At 49.5% G+C, this 18,163-nt stretch overlaps 1 protein-coding gene across 2 annotated transcripts; it reads left to right on the top strand.

Annotated features, from left to right (window-relative positions):
- The first annotated feature begins 126 nt into the window (after positions 1-126).
- Positions 127-18,120, top strand: LOC105495480 (THAP domain containing 8). 2 transcript variants are annotated; one of them, XM_071086407.1, is made up of 5 exons: positions 127-264; positions 10,696-10,833; positions 13,039-13,231; positions 13,457-13,852; positions 17,507-18,120. In XM_071086407.1, the coding sequence occupies exons 1-5, from the start codon at positions 182-184 to the stop codon at positions 17,657-17,659; spliced, it is 963 nt and encodes a 320-aa protein (XP_070942508.1). In that variant the 5' UTR covers positions 127-181; the 3' UTR covers positions 17,660-18,120. The 2 variants fall into 2 exon arrangements, with proteins under 2 accessions (XP_070942508.1, XP_011763406.1); XM_011765104.3 differs by lacking the exon at positions 10,696-10,833.
- Positions 18,121-18,163: the final 43 nt, after the last annotated feature.

Genomic DNA, 18,163 nt, shown 5'->3' with positions numbered 1-18,163 from the left:
TGGCACTGGAGGGGCGCCTAATAGCCAGGCGCTCTCAGCGCTCTCCCCGGCACGTGACGAGTCTCCACGGACGTCATGTGAGGCAGGCGGCGAGCGCGCGGGCGGGGCGGGGTTCGGCGGCGCTCCACGAGAACCAAAGTGCAGCTGCTGACCCGGCAAAACTCAACGGGGCTGGACAGCCATGCCTAAGTACTGCAGGGCGCCGAACTGCTCCAACACTGCGGGCAGCTTGGGCGCAGACAACCGCCCTGTGAGCTTCTACAAGTGAGCGCAGCGCGGGGCGGGGCTTGAGGGAGGCGGGACCCTGGGAGGGGCGGGGCCCGAGCTTTAGTGAAGCTGTGCGGGCCTTCTGGTCTCGCTTGAGGGTGTTAGGAAGTGGGGTTAAAACGTGAGGAGATGGCCTTCCCGGCAGTGTCCACTGCACCTGCAAAGGTGCTGGCGTGGGAAACATCAGGAGTAGACGATTAACTACAGGTAGCGAACGAAGCGAGACGAAGAGGGAAACGGATGTAAAAAGTGAAGTCGGTGCAGGCTCTGTAAGAGCCTACAGATGCCCACTTGCCCTCCCCACGCATTTGAGCCATCTGAAACTCAGAGCATCCGCAACTGAGCTTGTGATCGCGTCTCCCCCAAAACCTTCCAGTCTGTCCTTAGTAGTTCCCTGATTGCAGCCAGAGGGAGCCTGTGAACACCTGAGTCAGATCAGCTCCCTCCTCTGCCCAGATCCCTTCCCTGACTCCCACCTCACTGTAAAAAATAAAGTGAGGCTGCAGCAGGTAGAAAGCAGGCCTGCAAAGTCCTACAGAGCTGGTTCCCTGATACCAGTGTGACTTCATCTCTTTCCTCCTGCCCTTCACTCCAGTAACACTGGCCTACTTCATGTTCCTGTAGCATAGCAGGCATGTTACTGCCCTGCTATCTTTGCCTGGGCCATTCCCTCTGATTTCAAAGTTCTTGCCTTTATTACTACCACCCTATGGACAACTGTAACTGACACCGAAACACACACACGGTTCTCTCTGTCCTCTGCTTTATTTTTCCCTTTAACACATCACTGTCTGCATATCGCATTTTCGATGTATGCATTCCTTATCTCCCCCACTAGAATGTCACCTCAATCAAGCCAGAGGTTTTGTCTTTCTTTGTCTTTCTTGTTTCCTCTTGTTTGTGTCTCCAACCTCTAGAACAGTGCCTGGCACATAGTAGGTGCTTAGTAAAGATCTGTTGGGTGGATTTGATGAATGCATTTCAGATGGGCTCTCCAGGAAAGCCAGCAGTCCATGTCTCATGGATCCTTTGAGGGACCCTGGTATAGGGCCAAAGGGATTCGGGGGAACTTTAAGCCTGTATATGACTCTGGCAACTGTTGATTAATTCAGCAACTTTTTGAGTATTTCTTGGAGAAGCAAGTAAGCCCCTGCTGGACACAAAGAACCCTGACAGATCTTGTTTCTGCCATGACAGAGCTCATGGATAGGTGAGGGTCAAACATTGAGGAATTGAGTACGTGACCTGCGAGTTACCCATAATCCTTCCTTTTCATCCACCGCTAGTCCATTAACCTGCCCTTTGGCTCTACCCTCAAGACATGTCTCCATCCTGCAACAACCACAACAAAATCTCTAAAACCTTGACAAGACAGTTATGAACACGAATGAGAAAGTCCCAAATAAATCATTAAGAAATAAGGAAAGATAGGCTGGGCGTGGTGGCTCACACCTGTAATCCCAGCACTTTGGGAAGTCGAGGCAGGAGGATTGCTTGAGCCCAGCAATTCGAGACCAGCCCCATCTCTACAAAATGTACAAATTAGCCAGACATGGTGGTGCACGCCTGTAGTTCCAGCTACACGGGACATTGAGGTAGAGAATCACTGGAGCCCAGGAGGCCAAGGCTGTAGTGAGCTGTGATCACGCTGCTGTACTCTAGCCTTGGCAACTGTGTGAGACCTTGTCTCAAAATAAATAAATAAGAAATAAGGAAAACACATTCCCAGACTACTACTCATTACATCCACTGTCGTCACATAGTCCAGGCTGCCGTCATCTTTTTTTTTTTTTTTTTTTTGAGACAGGGTCTTGCTCTGCCACCCAGGCTGGAGTGCAGTGATAGGATCTCGGCTCACTGCAACCTCTGCCTCCCAGGTTCAAGCGATTCTCCTATCTTAGCCTCCCGAGTAGCCGGGACCACAGGTGCACACCACCACACCCAGCCAATTCTTTGTACTTTTAGTAGAGGTGGAGTTTCACCATGTTGGCCAGGTGGGTCTCGAACTCCTGACCACAGGTGATCCACCCACCTTGGCCTCCCAAAGTACTGGGATTACAGGCATGAGCAACCATGCCCAGCCCCTGTTTCCACTCTTACCTCACTCATAACAACAACAATAGAGTATTTACCTTATGCCAAGCACTGTTCTAAGTGCTTTGTAGGTAATAATAAGGGGGAATGATGACGACTGTATGCAGCAGCCAGATGACTGTATGAAAATCACTTCATGTCTTCGGCCGGGCACGGTGGCTCAAGTCTGTAATCCCAGCACTTTGGGAGGCCGAGACGGGCGGATCATGAGGTCAGGAGATCGAGACCAGCCTGGCTAACACGGTGAAACCCCGTCTCTACTAAAAATACAAAAAACTAGCCGGGCAAGGTGGCGGGCGCCTGTAGTCCCAGCTATTTGGGAGGCTGAGGCAGGAGAATGGCGTAAACCTGGGAGGCAGAGCTTGTAGTGAGCTGAGATCCGGCCACTGCACTCCAGCCTGGGTGACAGAGCGAGACTCTGTCTCAAAAAAAAAAAAAAAGGAAAATCACTTCATGTCTTCATTGGCACCCAATAGTGACTAACCCATTTACACCTCAGGGCCTACCCCTGAGTCAGTCATGCAGAAGCCACTCAGTTAAGAGTTAGATGAAAAGCAGTTTCCAAAAGAGGCTTAGGAGAGGGCATGGATGCCAGGTGAGAGATAAGATGAGACACGTTGAGGGAAGTGGCTGCCAGGAAATAACTTGAAATCCTGCTTGGCAGCCAAAGGGAACACTCATTAGTTCACTCTCTGTCTCTCTCTTTTTTGAAACATGATCTTGCTTTGTCACCCAGACTGGAATACGGTGGTGCGATCATGGCTCACTGCAGCTTCAACCTCCCAGGCTCAAGCAGTCCTCCCATCTCAGCCTCCTTTTTTTTTTTTTCTTCATGTTTCATTTTATTTTTATGCTAGTCAAGCATGGTTGTGTGGGGAGACAATGTTAATCAGCTTAGCAATAACCCACAACACTCAGACCAGCTCCATTTCAGCCTCCTGAGTAGCTGGGACTATAGGCATGTGCCACCATGCCTGGCTAGCCTTCATTAGCTCTGTCTTAGGCCCTTTCAGGGACAGTGGCAATGGGGTCATCTCTTATGGGGGAACCTATCATTTAGAATCATATCTGCTTGGTAGTAACAAAGTCCTGCAATAAGAGTTGATTAAACAAATTATGGGGTCTATAGGAATCAGTGTGGTTAAGTTATGCTGCACGAACAAACTTCTCAAATCTCAGTGGCTTACTACAACAAAGGTGTTGTTTTGTTGTTGTTTTGTTGTTGTTTTTTTAAGAAGGGATCTCTATCACCTGGGCTAGAGTGCAGCACCATCATGGTTCACTGCAGCCTCAAACTCCTGGGCTCAAGCAGTCCTCTCGCCTCAGCCTCCTGAGTAGCTGGGACTACAGGCAGACACCACCTTGTCAGGCAAATTTCTCTAATTTTTGTAGAAATGAAGTCCCACTGAGCTGGGTGCGGTGGCTCACGCCTGTAATCCCAGCACTTTGGAAAGCCGAGGCGAGTGGATCACCTGAGGTCAGGAGTTCGAGACCAGCCTGGCCAACATGGTGAAACCCCATTTATACTAAAAATACAAAAATTAGCCAGGTGTGGTGGCACGCGCCTGTAATCCCAGCTACTCAGGAGGCTGAGATGGGAGAATCGCGTGAACTTGGGAGGCGGAGGTTGCAGTGAGCCAAGATTGTGGCAGTGAGCCAAGATCATGCCACTGCACTCCAGGCTGGGTGACAGAGCGACTCCGTCTCAAAAAAAAAAAAAAAAAAAAAAAAGCCCCATTTCTACTAAAAATACAAAAAATTAGCCGAGTGTGGTGGTAGGTGCCTGTAATCCCAGCTACTCGGGAGGCTGAGGCAGGAGAATCGCTTGAACCTGGGAGGCAGAGGTTGCAGTGAGCCAAGATCGTGCCACTGCACTCCAGCCTAGGCAACAAGCGCGAAACTCCGTCTCGAAAAAAAAAAAATGAAGTCTCACTGTGTTGCCCAGGCTGGAACTCCTGGGCTCAATCAGTCCTCCTGCTTTGGCCTCCCAGAGTGCTGGGATTACAGGCATGAATCACTACACCTGGCCCAAAGGTGTTTTTCTTGCTCACACTATGTCCTTTGCAGGTCATTTGTGGTCCTACTCTACAGTATCTTAATTGGGGTCTCAGGCTGAAGAAACTGTCCCTATTTGGAATATTGCTGTTCTTGCGGGAGGAGGAAAAGAGAAAGTGGAGTGAATCATCCGGTGGCTCTTGGTCAATTTTATATTTAGAAGAGGCCCATATCACTTTCACTGGCATTCTTTGACTGGAGCAAGTATATAGCAAGCCTCAAGTCAATGGAGTGGGCATGTGAAATCCTCATGTGGAGGGAGGCAGCAGACATTCTGAACAGTAATACAGTCTATTACAGGGTTTATTTTCCCTCATATAGACCAAGTACAGAGGTTGGCAAACCAGCACTGGAATAGTAGTTCCACAGTCATCAGAAATGAGGGTCCTATCTCTCTCTCTTTCTTTCTTTTTTTTGAAAGTCTCATTCTGTCACCCAAGCTAGAATGCAGTGGCACGGTCTCAGCTCACTGCAACTTCCACATCCCGGGTTTGAGGGATTCTCATGCCTTAGCCACCCAAGTAGCTGGAATTACAGAATTACAAGTGCGTGCCACCATACCCAGCTAATTTTTGCATTTTTAGTAGAGACAGGGTTTTGCCATGTTGACCAGGCTGGTCTCAAACACCTGACCTCAAATGATCCTCCCACCTTGGCCTCCAAAGTGTTGGAATTACAGGTGTGAGCTACCGTGCCTGGCCTATTTCTGCTCTGTCATCCTTAGCCTGTGGCTTCCATTCAAGGTGGCTGCCAGTGCCCCAGCCACCTTTGCTACCATTCCTTATAGGAGGAAAAGGGAAGGGAGAAAGAGCAAAAAGCGTTCAGGTCTAAACTGAATCAACTCCCTTTATAAGGCCTTCCAGAAACCCCATTCAATGGCACCTTTTCATCACTGGTCACCCCCAACTGGAAAAGAGGCTGGGAATTGTGGTCTTTTAGCTGGGCATTTAATCAGCCTGAATAAATTTTGAGTTACGTTAGTAAGAAAGAAAAAAAGGACTTCTAGCAGTATATGCCACCCCATGCTCTGGACAAGATGACCAGCAAGACTAAAATAGTTTATACAAAGGGGAACATGGGGGTATAACTCAGTGGTAGAGCATTTGACTGCATTGAAAGGGGAACACTTGCTGTCTGCTTAAGGTAGTTTTTTAGAAAGCAATATTGCCCATTATAAATGCTGCTATCCAGAGGAACAAGAGAAAGACCAATTAAGGAGATGTTTCTTAGGATATTGACTTTCTTCCTTTCCTCTTTGAGCTGCTGAATCCCGTTAAAGCATTCATTGGCCAGAAGGTAGTCACATGGCCCCACCCAGCTGCAAAGGATCCTGGGAAATGTAGTCTTTTAGCAGGACACATTATGGCCCAAAGAAAGTTGGAGTTATGTTAGTAAGGAAATGGCAGACAGTAGATATGAGTAGTCCATTGGCAGATTCTGCCTGGGAGATGGTGGCAATAAGAATGGGGAATGCTGTTGCAATAGATCTCGTGTTTGTGTCCAGGAAGAATGGGGCCACTGAGAACATTGGGATCTTAGAGGGAAGCTGACTGCAGCAGCCAGACTCCCTGGCTGTGTGCCCTGGGGTTCTGCTCTCTGGGTGCCAGTGCTCTTCTCTGAGTCAGCCTTTCTGTGCTCTTTCGCCAGCTGCCTGCCCCCTCCACCTCCATCTGCCTTTGTCTGAGAAGTCTTGGCTCTCCCCATCTCCGTTCATCCCATCCACCTCCTCCCCACTGGTAGCCTCTTTAGTTTCTTGTGTGTCCTTCCTATGTGTATTAGTCTATTCTCACACTGCTATAAACAACTATCTGAGACTGGGTAATTCATAAAGGAAAGAGGTTTAATGGACTCACCATTCTGAATGGCTGGGGAGGCCTCAGGAAACTTACAATCATGGTGGAAGGCAAAGGGGAAGCAAACATCTTACATGGGGGCAGGAGAGAAAGAGAGCAAGAGGGGAACTGCCACTTTTAAACCATCAGATCTCATGAGAACTCACTCAGTATCATGGGAACAGCATGGGGGAAACATCCCCCATGACCAGTCACCTCCCATCATGTCCCTCCCTTGACACATGGGGATTACAATTCAAGATGAGATTTGGATGGGGACACAGAGCCAAACCACATCACCATGGTTTCTTTATACGAATACCAGCAAATGTGAAAGACATTCTTATTTCCTTTTTTATTACACTAATAGTTTCCCATACTGCTTGTTACAAACTTGGTGGCTTAAAACAAGACAAATTATTTTCTAACAGTTCTGGAGGCCAGGAGTCCAAATCAGCTTTCCTGGGCCAAAACCAAGGTGTCAGCAGGGCTGTACTCCACCGGAGGTTCTGGGGGAGAGTCTCTTCTTTGCCTGTTCCGGTTCCTGGTGGCTGCAGGCAGTCCTTGGCTTGTGGCCACATCTCTCCAGGCTCTGCCTCCATGGTTGCATTGCCCTCTCTTCTTTTCTGTGGTAATATCTTCTCCTCCCTCTTATGAGGATACTTGTGGCATTTAGGGCCAACCCGGATGACCCAGGATAATCTCCTCATCTCAAGATCCTTTTTTTTTTTTTTTTTTTTTTTTTTTTTTGAGACGGAGTCTTGCTGTGTCGCCCAGGCTGGAGTGCAGTGGCGCGATCTCGGCTCACTGCAAGCTCCGCCTCCTGGGTTCACGCCATTCTCCCGCCTCAGCCTCCGAGTAGCTGGGACTACAGGCGCCCGCCACCACGCCCGGCTAGTTTTTTGTATTTTTAGTAGAGACGGGGTTTCACCATGTTAGCCAGGATGGTCTCGATCTCCTGACCTCGTGATCCACCCGCCTCGGCCTCCCAAAGTGCTGGGATTACAGGCTTGAGCCACTGCGCCCGGCCAAGATCCTTAACTTAGTCACATCTTTTGTCATATAAGGTAATATTCAGGCCTGGCATGGTGGTTCATGCCTGTAATTTCAGCACGTTGGGAGGCCAAGGTGGGAGGATTGCTTGAGCCCAGGAATTTGAGACCAGCCTGGGCAACAAGGCAAAACCTCATCTCTAAAAAATATATAGAAATTAGCCGGGCACGTGGCACATGCCTGTAGTCCCAGCTACTTGGGAGCCTGAGGTGGGAGGATTGCCTGATCCTGGGGAGTTTGATGCCGCAGGAACCGAGATCACGCCACTGCACTCCAACCTGGGTGACAGAGCAAAACCCTGTCTCTAAATAAATAAATAAAGTAATAAAGTAATAGTCACAGTTTCCAGGAATTAGGACATGGATAGCTTTTGGGGGCTACCACAATGACTAAAAGCTGAGATAGTCTATTTAGAACCTTCCTTTTTTTCACATAATATGTGCCTGACAATAGTATGTCAGTTCACAGAGTGCCTCTACATTCTGTTTTATAGCTGCATCGTATTCTTTTGTGTGGATGTGCCTATGTTTATTTACCCTATCTCCTGTAGGAATTTTGTCCCTGATTCTCTAGTACTCATTAGTCTTTCTTTTCTTTTTTTTTTTTTTGAGACGGAGTCTTGCTCTGTAGCCCGGGCTGGAGTGCAGTGGCCGGATCTCAGCTCACTGCAAGCTCCGCCTCCCGGGTTTGTGCCATTCTCCTGCCTCAGCCTCCTGAGTAGCTGGGACTACAGGCGCCCGCCACCTCGCCCGGCTAGTTTTTTGTATTTTTAGTAGAGACGGGGTTTCACCGTGTTAGCCAGGATGGTCTCGATCTCCTGACCTCGTGATCCGCCCGTCTCGGCCTCCCAAAGTACTGGGATTACAGGCTTGAGCCACCGCGCCCGGCCTAGTCTTTCTTTTCAACAAAGAGAGAGCAGGGGTGGAGTGCAGTGGCTCCTGCCTATAATCGCAGCACTTTGGGAGGCCAAGGTGGGAGGATCACTTCAGCCCAGGAGTTCGAGACCAGTCTGGACAACACAGTGAGACCTCTCTCTATCTAAAAAGAATTTTTAAATTAGCCAGGTGTGGTAGCACATGCCTGTGGTCCCAGGTACTCAGGAGGCTGAAGTGGGAGGATCACTTGGGCCTAGCAGTTCAGGGATACAGTGAGCTGTGATCATGCCACTGCACTTTAGCTTGGGCAACAGAGCAAGACCCTGTCTCAAAAAAAAAAGAAAGGAAGGAAGGAAAGGAAAGGGAAGGGAAGAGGGAAAGGAAGGGAAGGGAAGGGAAGGGAAGAGGAGGGAAGGGGAGGGAAGGGGAGGGAAGGGAAGGGGAGGGGAAGGGAGGGGAAGGGGGGAAGAGGGGAGGGGGAGGGGAGGGGAGGGAAGAAGGGCAGGGCCTCAGGCTCATAGCCCTCAGTAGGTAATGACATCTGATGTTTTTATGGTTAGCTTTTGTTTATGGAATTGATACTGATTTTCCATTTTCAATTGTGGTATAAAGTTTCTCTTTTAAGTATCTTTGTTTAATACTTAAGATTGGTTAGTTTTAAGAAAAGTATGAAATCAGTAATATCACAGATATGGAAAACATTGTGAAGATGGGATGTGCATGAGATGTGTCTTAGTTATCTAATGCTATATAACAAACGATCCCCAAATTTAGCAGCTTGAAATAAACATTTACAGTCTCACAGTTTCTGGCAGCTGCTAAGGACAAACTGGCCAGCACTTGATCATGTGGCCACCCCTGGCTGCAAATAAGACTGGAAAAGGAGGTCTTTATTATGGGTAGCCTTGAGCCCAGGTCTAAATAGAGAGTGTGTTAACATCTAAGAGGGCAAGAGCAGATGCTGGGAACAAGTGGCACCAGGAAACCGGAGAAGTGGGGCATCTTTAGAGGGTCCCTCATCAGATAATCCCCACCCACAACCACTGAGAAAGCTTATTTTTTAAAACTTAAAACAATTTTTTTTTTTTTTTTTTTGAGATGGAGTCTTGCTCTGTCGCCCAGGTTGGAGTGCAGTGGTGTGATCTCGGCTCACTGCAACCTCCACCTCCCAGGTTCAAGTAATTCTCCTGCCTCAGTCTCCCAAGTAGCTGGGATTACAGGGACACGCCACTAGGCCTGGCTAATTTTTGTAATTTTAGTAGAGACGGGGGTTTCACCATGTTGGCCAGGCTGGTCTTGAACTTGAATTCAAAATCACTTGAGGTCTGACCACAAGTGGTCTGCCTACCTCGGCCTCCCAAAGTGCTGGGATTACAGGCATGAGCCACTGTGTCTGGCCTATTAAAATTATTTTTAATTGTGGCAAAATACACATAAAATCTACCATCTTGATCATTTTTAAGTGTACAATTCACTAATGTTAAGTATATTCACACTGTTATATAACCAATCTCCAGAACTTTTTCCTCTCCTAAAACACTCTATCCCCATTGGACAATTCCCTCTTTCCCTCTCCACCAAGCTTTTGGCAACCACCATTCCATTGTCTGTCTCTAGGAATTTGACTGTTCTGCCTCATATGAGTGGAATCGTCAGTATTTGACTGGCTTTTTTCACTTACCCTAATGGCCCTTAGAATTCATCTGTGTTGTTGCATGTGTCAGATCAAGACTAAATAAAATTCCAGGCCGGGTGCAGTGGCTCACACCGGTAATCCCAGCACTTTGGGAGGCCAAGGCGGGTGGATCACCTAAGGACACGAGTTCCAGACCAGCCTGGCCAACATGATGAAACCCTGTCTCTACTAAAAATACAAGAATATCCAGGTACGGTGGCAGGCGCCTGTAATCCCAGCTACTCTGGAGGCTGAGGCAGGAGAGTCGCTTGAACCCAGGGGGCGGAGGTTGCAGGGGCAAGATCACGCCACTGCATTCCATCCTGGGCAACAGAGTGAGATTCCATCGCCAAAATAAATAAATGAATAAATAAATAAGCAAGCCAGCTGGGCATGGTGGCGGGAGCCTATAATCCCAGCTACCCAGGAGGCTGAGGCAGGCGAATCACTTGAACCCAGGAGGCAGAGGTTGCAGTGTGCCAATGTTGCGCCGTGGCACTCCAGCCTGGGTGACAGAGTGAGACTCCATCTCCAAAAAAAAAAGACTAAATGAAATTCCATTGTATGTATATGCAATATTTTTCTTATCCATGTATCTGTTGATAGACACTTCCACCTTTTGGCTGTTGTGATTTATGCTGCTATGTTTCTGTCCGTCTGTTTGTTTGTTTGTTTTTGAGACAGCGTGTCACTCTTTTGCCCAGGCTACAGTGCCGTAATGTGATCATGGCTCACTGTAGCCTTAACCTCCTGGGCTCAAGCATTCCTCCCACCTCAGCTTCCTGAGTAGCTGGGCCTCTAGGCACACGCCACCACATCTGGCTAATTTTTGTATTTTTTGTAGAGACAAGATTTCACCTGTTGTCCAGGCTGGTCTTGAACACCTGGACTCGAGCCATCCGCCTGCCTCAGCCTCCCAAAGTGCTGGGATTAAAGGCATGAGCCACCACGCCAGGCCTGATTTATGTTGCTACGAACGCAGGTGTGCAAATATCTCTCTGAGACCCTGTTTTCAGTTCTTTCGGGTATATAAGCAGAAGTGGATTGCTGGGTCATATGGTAATTCTGTTTTTCAATGTTTGAGGAACTGCCATATTGTTTTCCACAGGGGCAGCACCATTTTGCATTCCCAGCAGTGTACCAGAGTTCCAGCAGTTTCTCAACATCCTGACATACACTTTTCTTCTCCTCCTCTTCCTTCCCCTCCTGCCCCCTCCCGCTTCCCCTCCTCCTCCATCTCCCAGGCTGGAATGCGGTAGTATGATCATAGCTCACTGCAGCATTCAAACTCCAGAGCTTAAGCAGTCCTCCCACATTGCCTCCTAAGTAGATAGGACTACAGATGCACATCGCCACACCCAGCTAATTTAAAAAATATTTTTTTGTAGAGACAAGGTCTTGCTACATTGCCCAGGATGGTCTTGGACTACTGCCTTCAGGAGTTCCTCCCGCCTCAGCCTCCCAAAGTGCTGGGATTACAGACATGAGCCACCATGCCCGGCCTCTTTGTTGTTGTTGTTCAGTAGGAGCTGTTCTGGTGTTTGTCAGATGGTATTTCATCAGGGTTCTGATACTGCATTTTCCTAATGATTAGCGATGTCAAGTATCTTTTCATGTGCTTATTGGCCATTTGTATGTCTTTGGAGAAATGTCTGTTCAAGTCCTTTCCCCCATCTTTGAATCAGGTTATTTGTGTTTTATTGTTGTTGTTGAGTTGTTTTAAGACTTGTTAGTGGGTGTTTTCAAGCATACACAAAAGTAGAGCCCTCGAGATCTATCACTGTGTCACTAGTTATCAACACTTTACCAATCTTCTTTACTGCCCTGCCCACACCTCTAAGTTTTTGTCCTGCCCTATTTTAAAGTAAATCCCAGACATCAGATCTTTTATCCATAATTATTTCAGACTGATTTTCTAACAGAAGACTGTTTCAGAAGTATAAACCAATACAGTTATCACACCTAGCAAAATGAATTTTTTTTTTCTTTTTTGAGACAGGGTCTGGCTCTGTCACCCAGGCTGGAGTATGGTGGTGCAATCTCAGCTCACTGCAACCTCTGCCCCCCAGGCTCAGGTGACCCTCCTACTTCAGCCTCCCGAGTAGCTGGAACCACAGGCATGTACCACCATACATGGCTAATTTTTTTTTTTTTTTTTTTTTTTTTTTTTTTTTGTAGAGTCGAGGTCTCCCTATGTTGCCCAGGCTGGTCTCAAACTCCTGGGCTCAAGCGATCCTCCTACCTCGTCATCCTCCCAAAATGCTGGGATTACAGGCGTAAACCGCCATGCCCGACTGGTTTCTTACAATTATCTTATACTCAGTTCATGTTCAGTTTTCCCCAATTGTCTTAAAGTGTCTTTTTACTGAATTGTTTGTTGTAGGCGAGGTCCACATCCTGCTTTTGTGCTGATGTTTCTTAAATGTCTCTTAATCCAGAAACCCCACACCCCCCATGTTATACGTTTGTAGAAGAAACATTTTCACTTGGCTGCACGAACTCCCACATCGTAAATGTCTGATTTTATAAACTGCTCCAACAAGTTGATGTGGAAGAACAAATTGGGAGTGGAGGGGCGGGGCTGTGGGCAGGTAGAACAGGAAGGAGGCTAGAAGGAGGGGCAGTGGAGGGGGCAGAGGTGGGCTGATGTTGGGTGTTTAAAAGGTGGAGCTTTCAAATTAATAATAATAATAAAAAAGGCCAGGCATGGTGGCTCATGCCTATAATCCCAGCACTTTAGGAGGCCAAGGTGGGTGGATCACCTGAGGTCAGGAGTTCGAGACCAGCCCGGCCAACATGATGCAACCTCATCTCTATTAAAAATACAAAAATTAACCGGGCGTGGTGGCGTGCGCCTGTAGTCCCAGCTACTCAGGAGGCTGAGGCAGGAGAATCGCTTGAACCCAGGTGGCGAAGTTGGAGTGAGCCAAGATTGTGCCATTGCACTCCAGCCTGGGTGACAAGTGCAAAACCCCGTCTCACAAAATAATATTACTAAAAGACGAAGCTGAAGAAAGGGTTGTAGTTGTGTGTATGAGATAGAGAAAGCCTGGGCACAAGACTGGTCTACTTCCTGGCCCTAGGGAGGCACAGGCTTGGAGCCCAGAGACCTCCAGGGTGGGTATCCTCTGGGAGGGATGAGTCTGAACCTTGTAACACTGACCCCGCCCCCCAACCACCCATGCAGGTTCCCACTGAAGGATGGTCCCCGGCTGCAGGCCTGGCTGCGGCACATGGGCCGTGAGCACTGGGTGCCCAGCTGCCACCAGCACTTGTGCAGTGAGCACTTCACGCCCTCCTGCTTCCAGTGGCGCTGGGGTGTGCGCTACCTGCGGCCTGATGCAGTGCCCTCCATCTTCTCCCAGGCACCACCTGCCAAGGTGAGCACCAGGAGGTCCTGCTGCTGGAATCCGAACCCCAGACCTCCCCTCCTAAGGGAAGTCCCTCCTTGAGTCTGACCTTTGGCCCTCCCCTCCTGACGACACTTCCTCCCTGAGGTCTGGCCTTACCTAGGCAAGTCCCCCTTGGAAACAGACCCTCAATCCTTTTCCTCCTGAGTTGAAGTCTGGCCGTGGCACCCCTGCACCCTGTGCCTTGTCTTCCAGAGTCAGCAGAGGACTCGACGCACCCAGAAGCCAGTCTCGCCACCACCTCCCCTGCAGGAGAAAACACCCCTGCCCCAGGGCCCTGCCATCCCAGTCTCTGACCCAGTGCGCCTAGTGGTGCTGGACCCCACATCGGGGAGCCCCGAGACTGCGGCCACCATGCTCCTGACCCCCCTGGCCCCTGCGGCCACTCCTGAGGGGTCACAACCTGAAGTCCCTGCCCAACAGGCCCAGACTGGGCTGGGCTCAGTGCTGGGAGCACTGCAACGCCGGGTGCAGAGGCTACAACGGTGCCAGGAGCAGCACCAGGCGCAGCTGCAGGCGCTGGAACGGCTGGCACAGCAGCTGCATGGGGAGAGCCTGCTGGCACGGGCGTGCCGGGGTCTGCAGCGCCTGGTGAGTGGCACCCCAGCCTGGCAGCCCCATCCATGGGTGCTCGCCTGGCCTGCAGTGTGTTTTCATTTTGTCTAGGATCCCCTATTCAAAAATCAGAACATTCACCCGTGTTTCCAAATTTCTGGCTTGCCCAGGCTCAGTGGCTCACGCCTGTCATCCCAACACTTTGGGAGGCCAAGGCAGGAGGATTGCTGGAGGCCAGGAGTTCGAGACCAGCCTGGACAACATAGCAAGACACTGTCTCTACAGAAAATTAAAACAAATTTCTAGGTTTTCTTGAAAACAAAATTAACCTGGCAATGCCAAGCAACTATTGGTTGGAGCTGAGTAATGATTGTTCCATTTACTAATACTAAATACTTAACATTTGAGAAGCTCTTACTGTCTGCCAGACACAGAGTTATAACATAGTGAGTTGAAAACTCACCGTGATGCTTTGAGCTGGAGCTACAAGGTTGTTTTTCTTTTCTTTTCTATTCTTTTTTTTTTTTTTTTTGAGACGGAGTCTCGCTCTGTTGCTCAGGCTGGAATGCAGTGGCAGTGGCGTGATCTCTGCTCACTGCAAGCTCCACCTCCCAGGTTCAAGCGATTCTCCTGCCTTAGCCTCACAAGTAGCTGGGACTACAGGTGCCCGCCACCATACCCAGCTAATTTTTTGTATTTTTGTTACAGACGGAGTTTCACCATATTAGCCAGAATGGTCTCGATGTGCTCACCTTGTGATCCACCTGCCTTGGCATCCCAAAATGCTGGGATTACAGGCATGAGCCACCGTGCCTGACCGCTACAAGGTTAATTTTTTTAAAATGCAGTGGCTAACGTCTATAATCCTAGCACTTTGGGAGGCCAAGGTGGGCAGATTGCTTGAACCTAGGAGTTCAAGACCAGCCTAGACAACATGGTGAGACTGTGTCTCACTGAAACACAAAAATTAACATGGTGGGCACCTGTGGTCCCAGCTACTTGGGAGCCTGAGGCAGGAAGATCCCTTGAGCCCAGGAGGCAGAGACTGCAGTGAGCCAAGATCGCACCACTGCACTCTAGCCCGGGTAACCAAGCAAGACCTTGTCTCAGAAAACAAACAGAAAAAAAACAAAAAAAAAACGCAACCAAGCCGGGCGCGGTGGCTCACGCCTGTAATCCCAGCACTTTGGGAGGCCGAGGCGGGCGGATCACAAGGTCAGGAGATCGAGACCACGGTGAAACCCCGTCTCTACTAAAAATACAAAAAATTAGCCGGGCGCGGTTGTGGGCGCCTGTAGTCCCAGCTACTCGGGAGGCTGAGGCAGGAGAATGGCGTGAACCCGGGAGGCAGAGCTTGCAGTGAGCCAAGATCGCGCCACTGCACTCCAGCCTGGGCAACAGCATGAGACTCCGTCTCAAAAAAAAAAAAAAAAAAAAAAAAAACGCAACCAAGCAAAAAACTCACTATAGTCTGGGTGTGGTGGCTTGTGCCCGTAATCCCAGAACTTTGGGAGGCCAAGGCAGGCAGATTGCTTGAGTTCAGGAGTTTGAGACCAGCCTGGGTGACATAGAGAAACCCTGTCTCTACTAAAAATACAAAAATTAGTTGGGCATGGTGGCGTGTGCCTGTAATCCCAGCTGCTCGGGAGGCTGAGGGCGGAGAATTGCTTGAACCCGGGAGGCAGAGGTTGCAGTGAGCCAAGACTGTGCCACTGCACTCCAGCCTGGGCGACAAGAGCAAGACTCCATCTCAAAAACCAAACAAACAAAAACCTCATTATAATCTTAATACTGCTGTTGTCTCCATCTTCCAGATGAAAAAATGGAGGCACAGAGCAGTCCAGTAGTGCACCCACAGTCAGGCAGCCAATACATTTCAGGGCCAGGATTCAAACCTCTGCAGAAGAGGCCTGTGGGAGCTTCCTGCCTGGCCCCTATAGAGCTGGAGTTGGCAATCTCTGTAATAGTGTCCTCCAGGCCCTATTTAATCCCTTTTGCCTCTATATTTTACTGCTGGGGGTGTGTGTGTGTGTGTGTGTGTGTATGTGTGTGTGTGTGTGTGTAGGGGAGGAAGTCGAGGAAGGGTGTTATGTCTGTGTGTGGGGGCGGGAGGGAGGAAGTTGAGGAAGGGTCTTATGTCTCTGAAAATCGCAGTTTGACCAAGGCTTTCTCCTGTCTAAAACCCCAGGGCCAAGCTTGAGGTCCCCAGCCTAGCCCACATGGCTTTCAGAGCCCTGCCTGGATGAGAGAGGTGCCCACACAGAGCTCTGAATGCTAGACTCACTGAAAGGGCTCAGGAAGGAGCCCCCACAGTACCTCTGGAGTTAAGGAGTGTCAGATTTTTTTTTTTTTTTTTTTTTTTTTGAGACGGAGTCTCACTCTGTTGCCCAGGCTGGAGTGGAGTGGCGCGATCTCGGCTCACTGCAACCCCTGCCTCTCTGGTTCAAGCAATTCTCCTGTCTCAGCCTCCCAGGCAACTGGGATTACAGGCATGTGCCACCATGTCCAGCTAAGTTTTGTATTTTTAGTAGAGATGGGGTTTTGCCATGTTGGCCAGGCTGGTCCTGAGCTCCTGACCTTAGGTAATCAGCCCACCTTGGGCTCCTATAGTGCTGGGATTACAGGCATGAGCCACCACGCCCAGCCAGGAGTCTCAGATTGATAGTCAGTGGTTTGGACATGACCCACAGATATACTTTGTTTGGCCTCTGCAGTGCTTTAAAATAATTTCTAATGGCCGGGTGCAGTAGCTCACGCCTGTAATCCCAGCACTTTGGGAGGCCAAGGCAGGTAGATCACTTGAGCCCAGGGGACTGGGCAACATGGTGAAACCCTGTCTCTACAAGAAATACAAAAAATTAGCCAAGTGTTGCACCTATAGTTCTAGCTATTCGAGAGGCTGAAGTGGGAGTATTGCTTGAGCCCAGAAGGTCAAGGCTTCAATGAGCTGTGATTGTGCTACTGCACTCCAGCTTGGGTGACACTGTGAGACTCTGTCTCAAAAAAAAAAAAAAAAGTCTGGTCTTTCCCGAAGGCTCTGCAGATCTAGCAGCACTGGGCTTGGATTCTCAGGTGATAGCAGTCGACTGGAGCTACAGTGTAGCTGCCTCTGGGGGCTTAAAGTTTGAGACTGTGGCCTGGGGCACAGAGGGACATTGGGGCAGGGACAGAGCTCAGACTCAGGCCTGGGGCTCTTTGTGGAGCCTGCCAGAGCCCCTGAGCTGACTGCCTCTCTCTGCCTCCTCTCCCATCATTCCAATCTCTGTCTCCTACTCATCTATCCCTACCTTGCAATCTCCTCCCTTTCTAACATTCATTGTCTTTCTCCCCATCATCTCTGTCCCCTACCTGTTTCCCCACCTCCTGATGTCTCTCTTCGTCTGTGTATTTTCTGTCTCCCCCACATCTCCGTGTGTACGTCTGTCTGCCTGCACATCTCTTTTCTCTACATGTGTCTGTGTCTGTCCCCCGCATTTCTCTTCCCATTTCCCCACCCTTCTTTCCTTTCCCATGAATGTCTCTCTGGCCCTCACATCTGCTTTCCTGTCTCCTCATATCTCTGCCCACATCTCTCTCTCTTTCCTGACACGCCCCACTCCCACCTTTGCCTCCCTGTTCCTCACCATGTCTGTCTGTCTCTCCCACAACTTGCTCCATAATGTTCCCATCTCTACCACTTCTTTGCATTAGACAACGGCCCAGACCCTTGGACCTGAGGAATCCCAAACGTTCACCATCATCTGTGGAGGGCCTGACATAGCAGTGGTCCTTGCCCAGGGCCCTGCACCTGCCACAGTGGATGCCAAGCCGGAGCTCCTGGACACTCGAACCCCCAGTGCATAAGGATCAAGACAGACAATGTTGAGGGACAGAAGATAGAAGATGGAGGAGGAAAGACATTACACATGGGCTTGGCCCCAGCCCCACCACCCACGCCTGGGTAGTAGCAGTGCCTCCCTCAAGGACCTGGGTTCTAGCACCCCACTCCTAGGGATCTCTTGAACCTTAGGGGTGACCTAGGGCCAAGTCTGTCATCAGCCCCCAATCCCCTGGGTACCAGGCTTCTGTCACCCCCAGCTCAGACCTTTGCAAATCAGTACGACAACCTCAGAGCAGAGCAAGGGTTGTTTGTTTGGGAGAATCATACCTGGTTCTTAGGAGCCCCATGCTTTTTGCCAAGCCTGGTACTGAGTTGACGATACCATGGTGAACACAGCTGGGAAAATCCCTGCTCTCATGGTGCTCATTCTACTTGAGTAGACAATGAACTAGTGAACAAATAAACGAGAACACTGCAAATGCGAGCGATGAGTGCTATAAAGACAACAAAAATTCGGTTTGGGCTTG

This window comes from Macaca nemestrina, chromosome 20, assembly GCF_043159975.1.
Source record: "Macaca nemestrina isolate mMacNem1 chromosome 20, mMacNem.hap1, whole genome shotgun sequence".
In the NCBI taxonomy this organism is placed as follows: Eukaryota; Metazoa; Chordata; class Mammalia; order Primates; family Cercopithecidae; genus Macaca; species Macaca nemestrina.
Note: the sequence above shows the minus strand (reverse complement) of the source record. Positions and strands in the feature narration are given on the sequence as shown.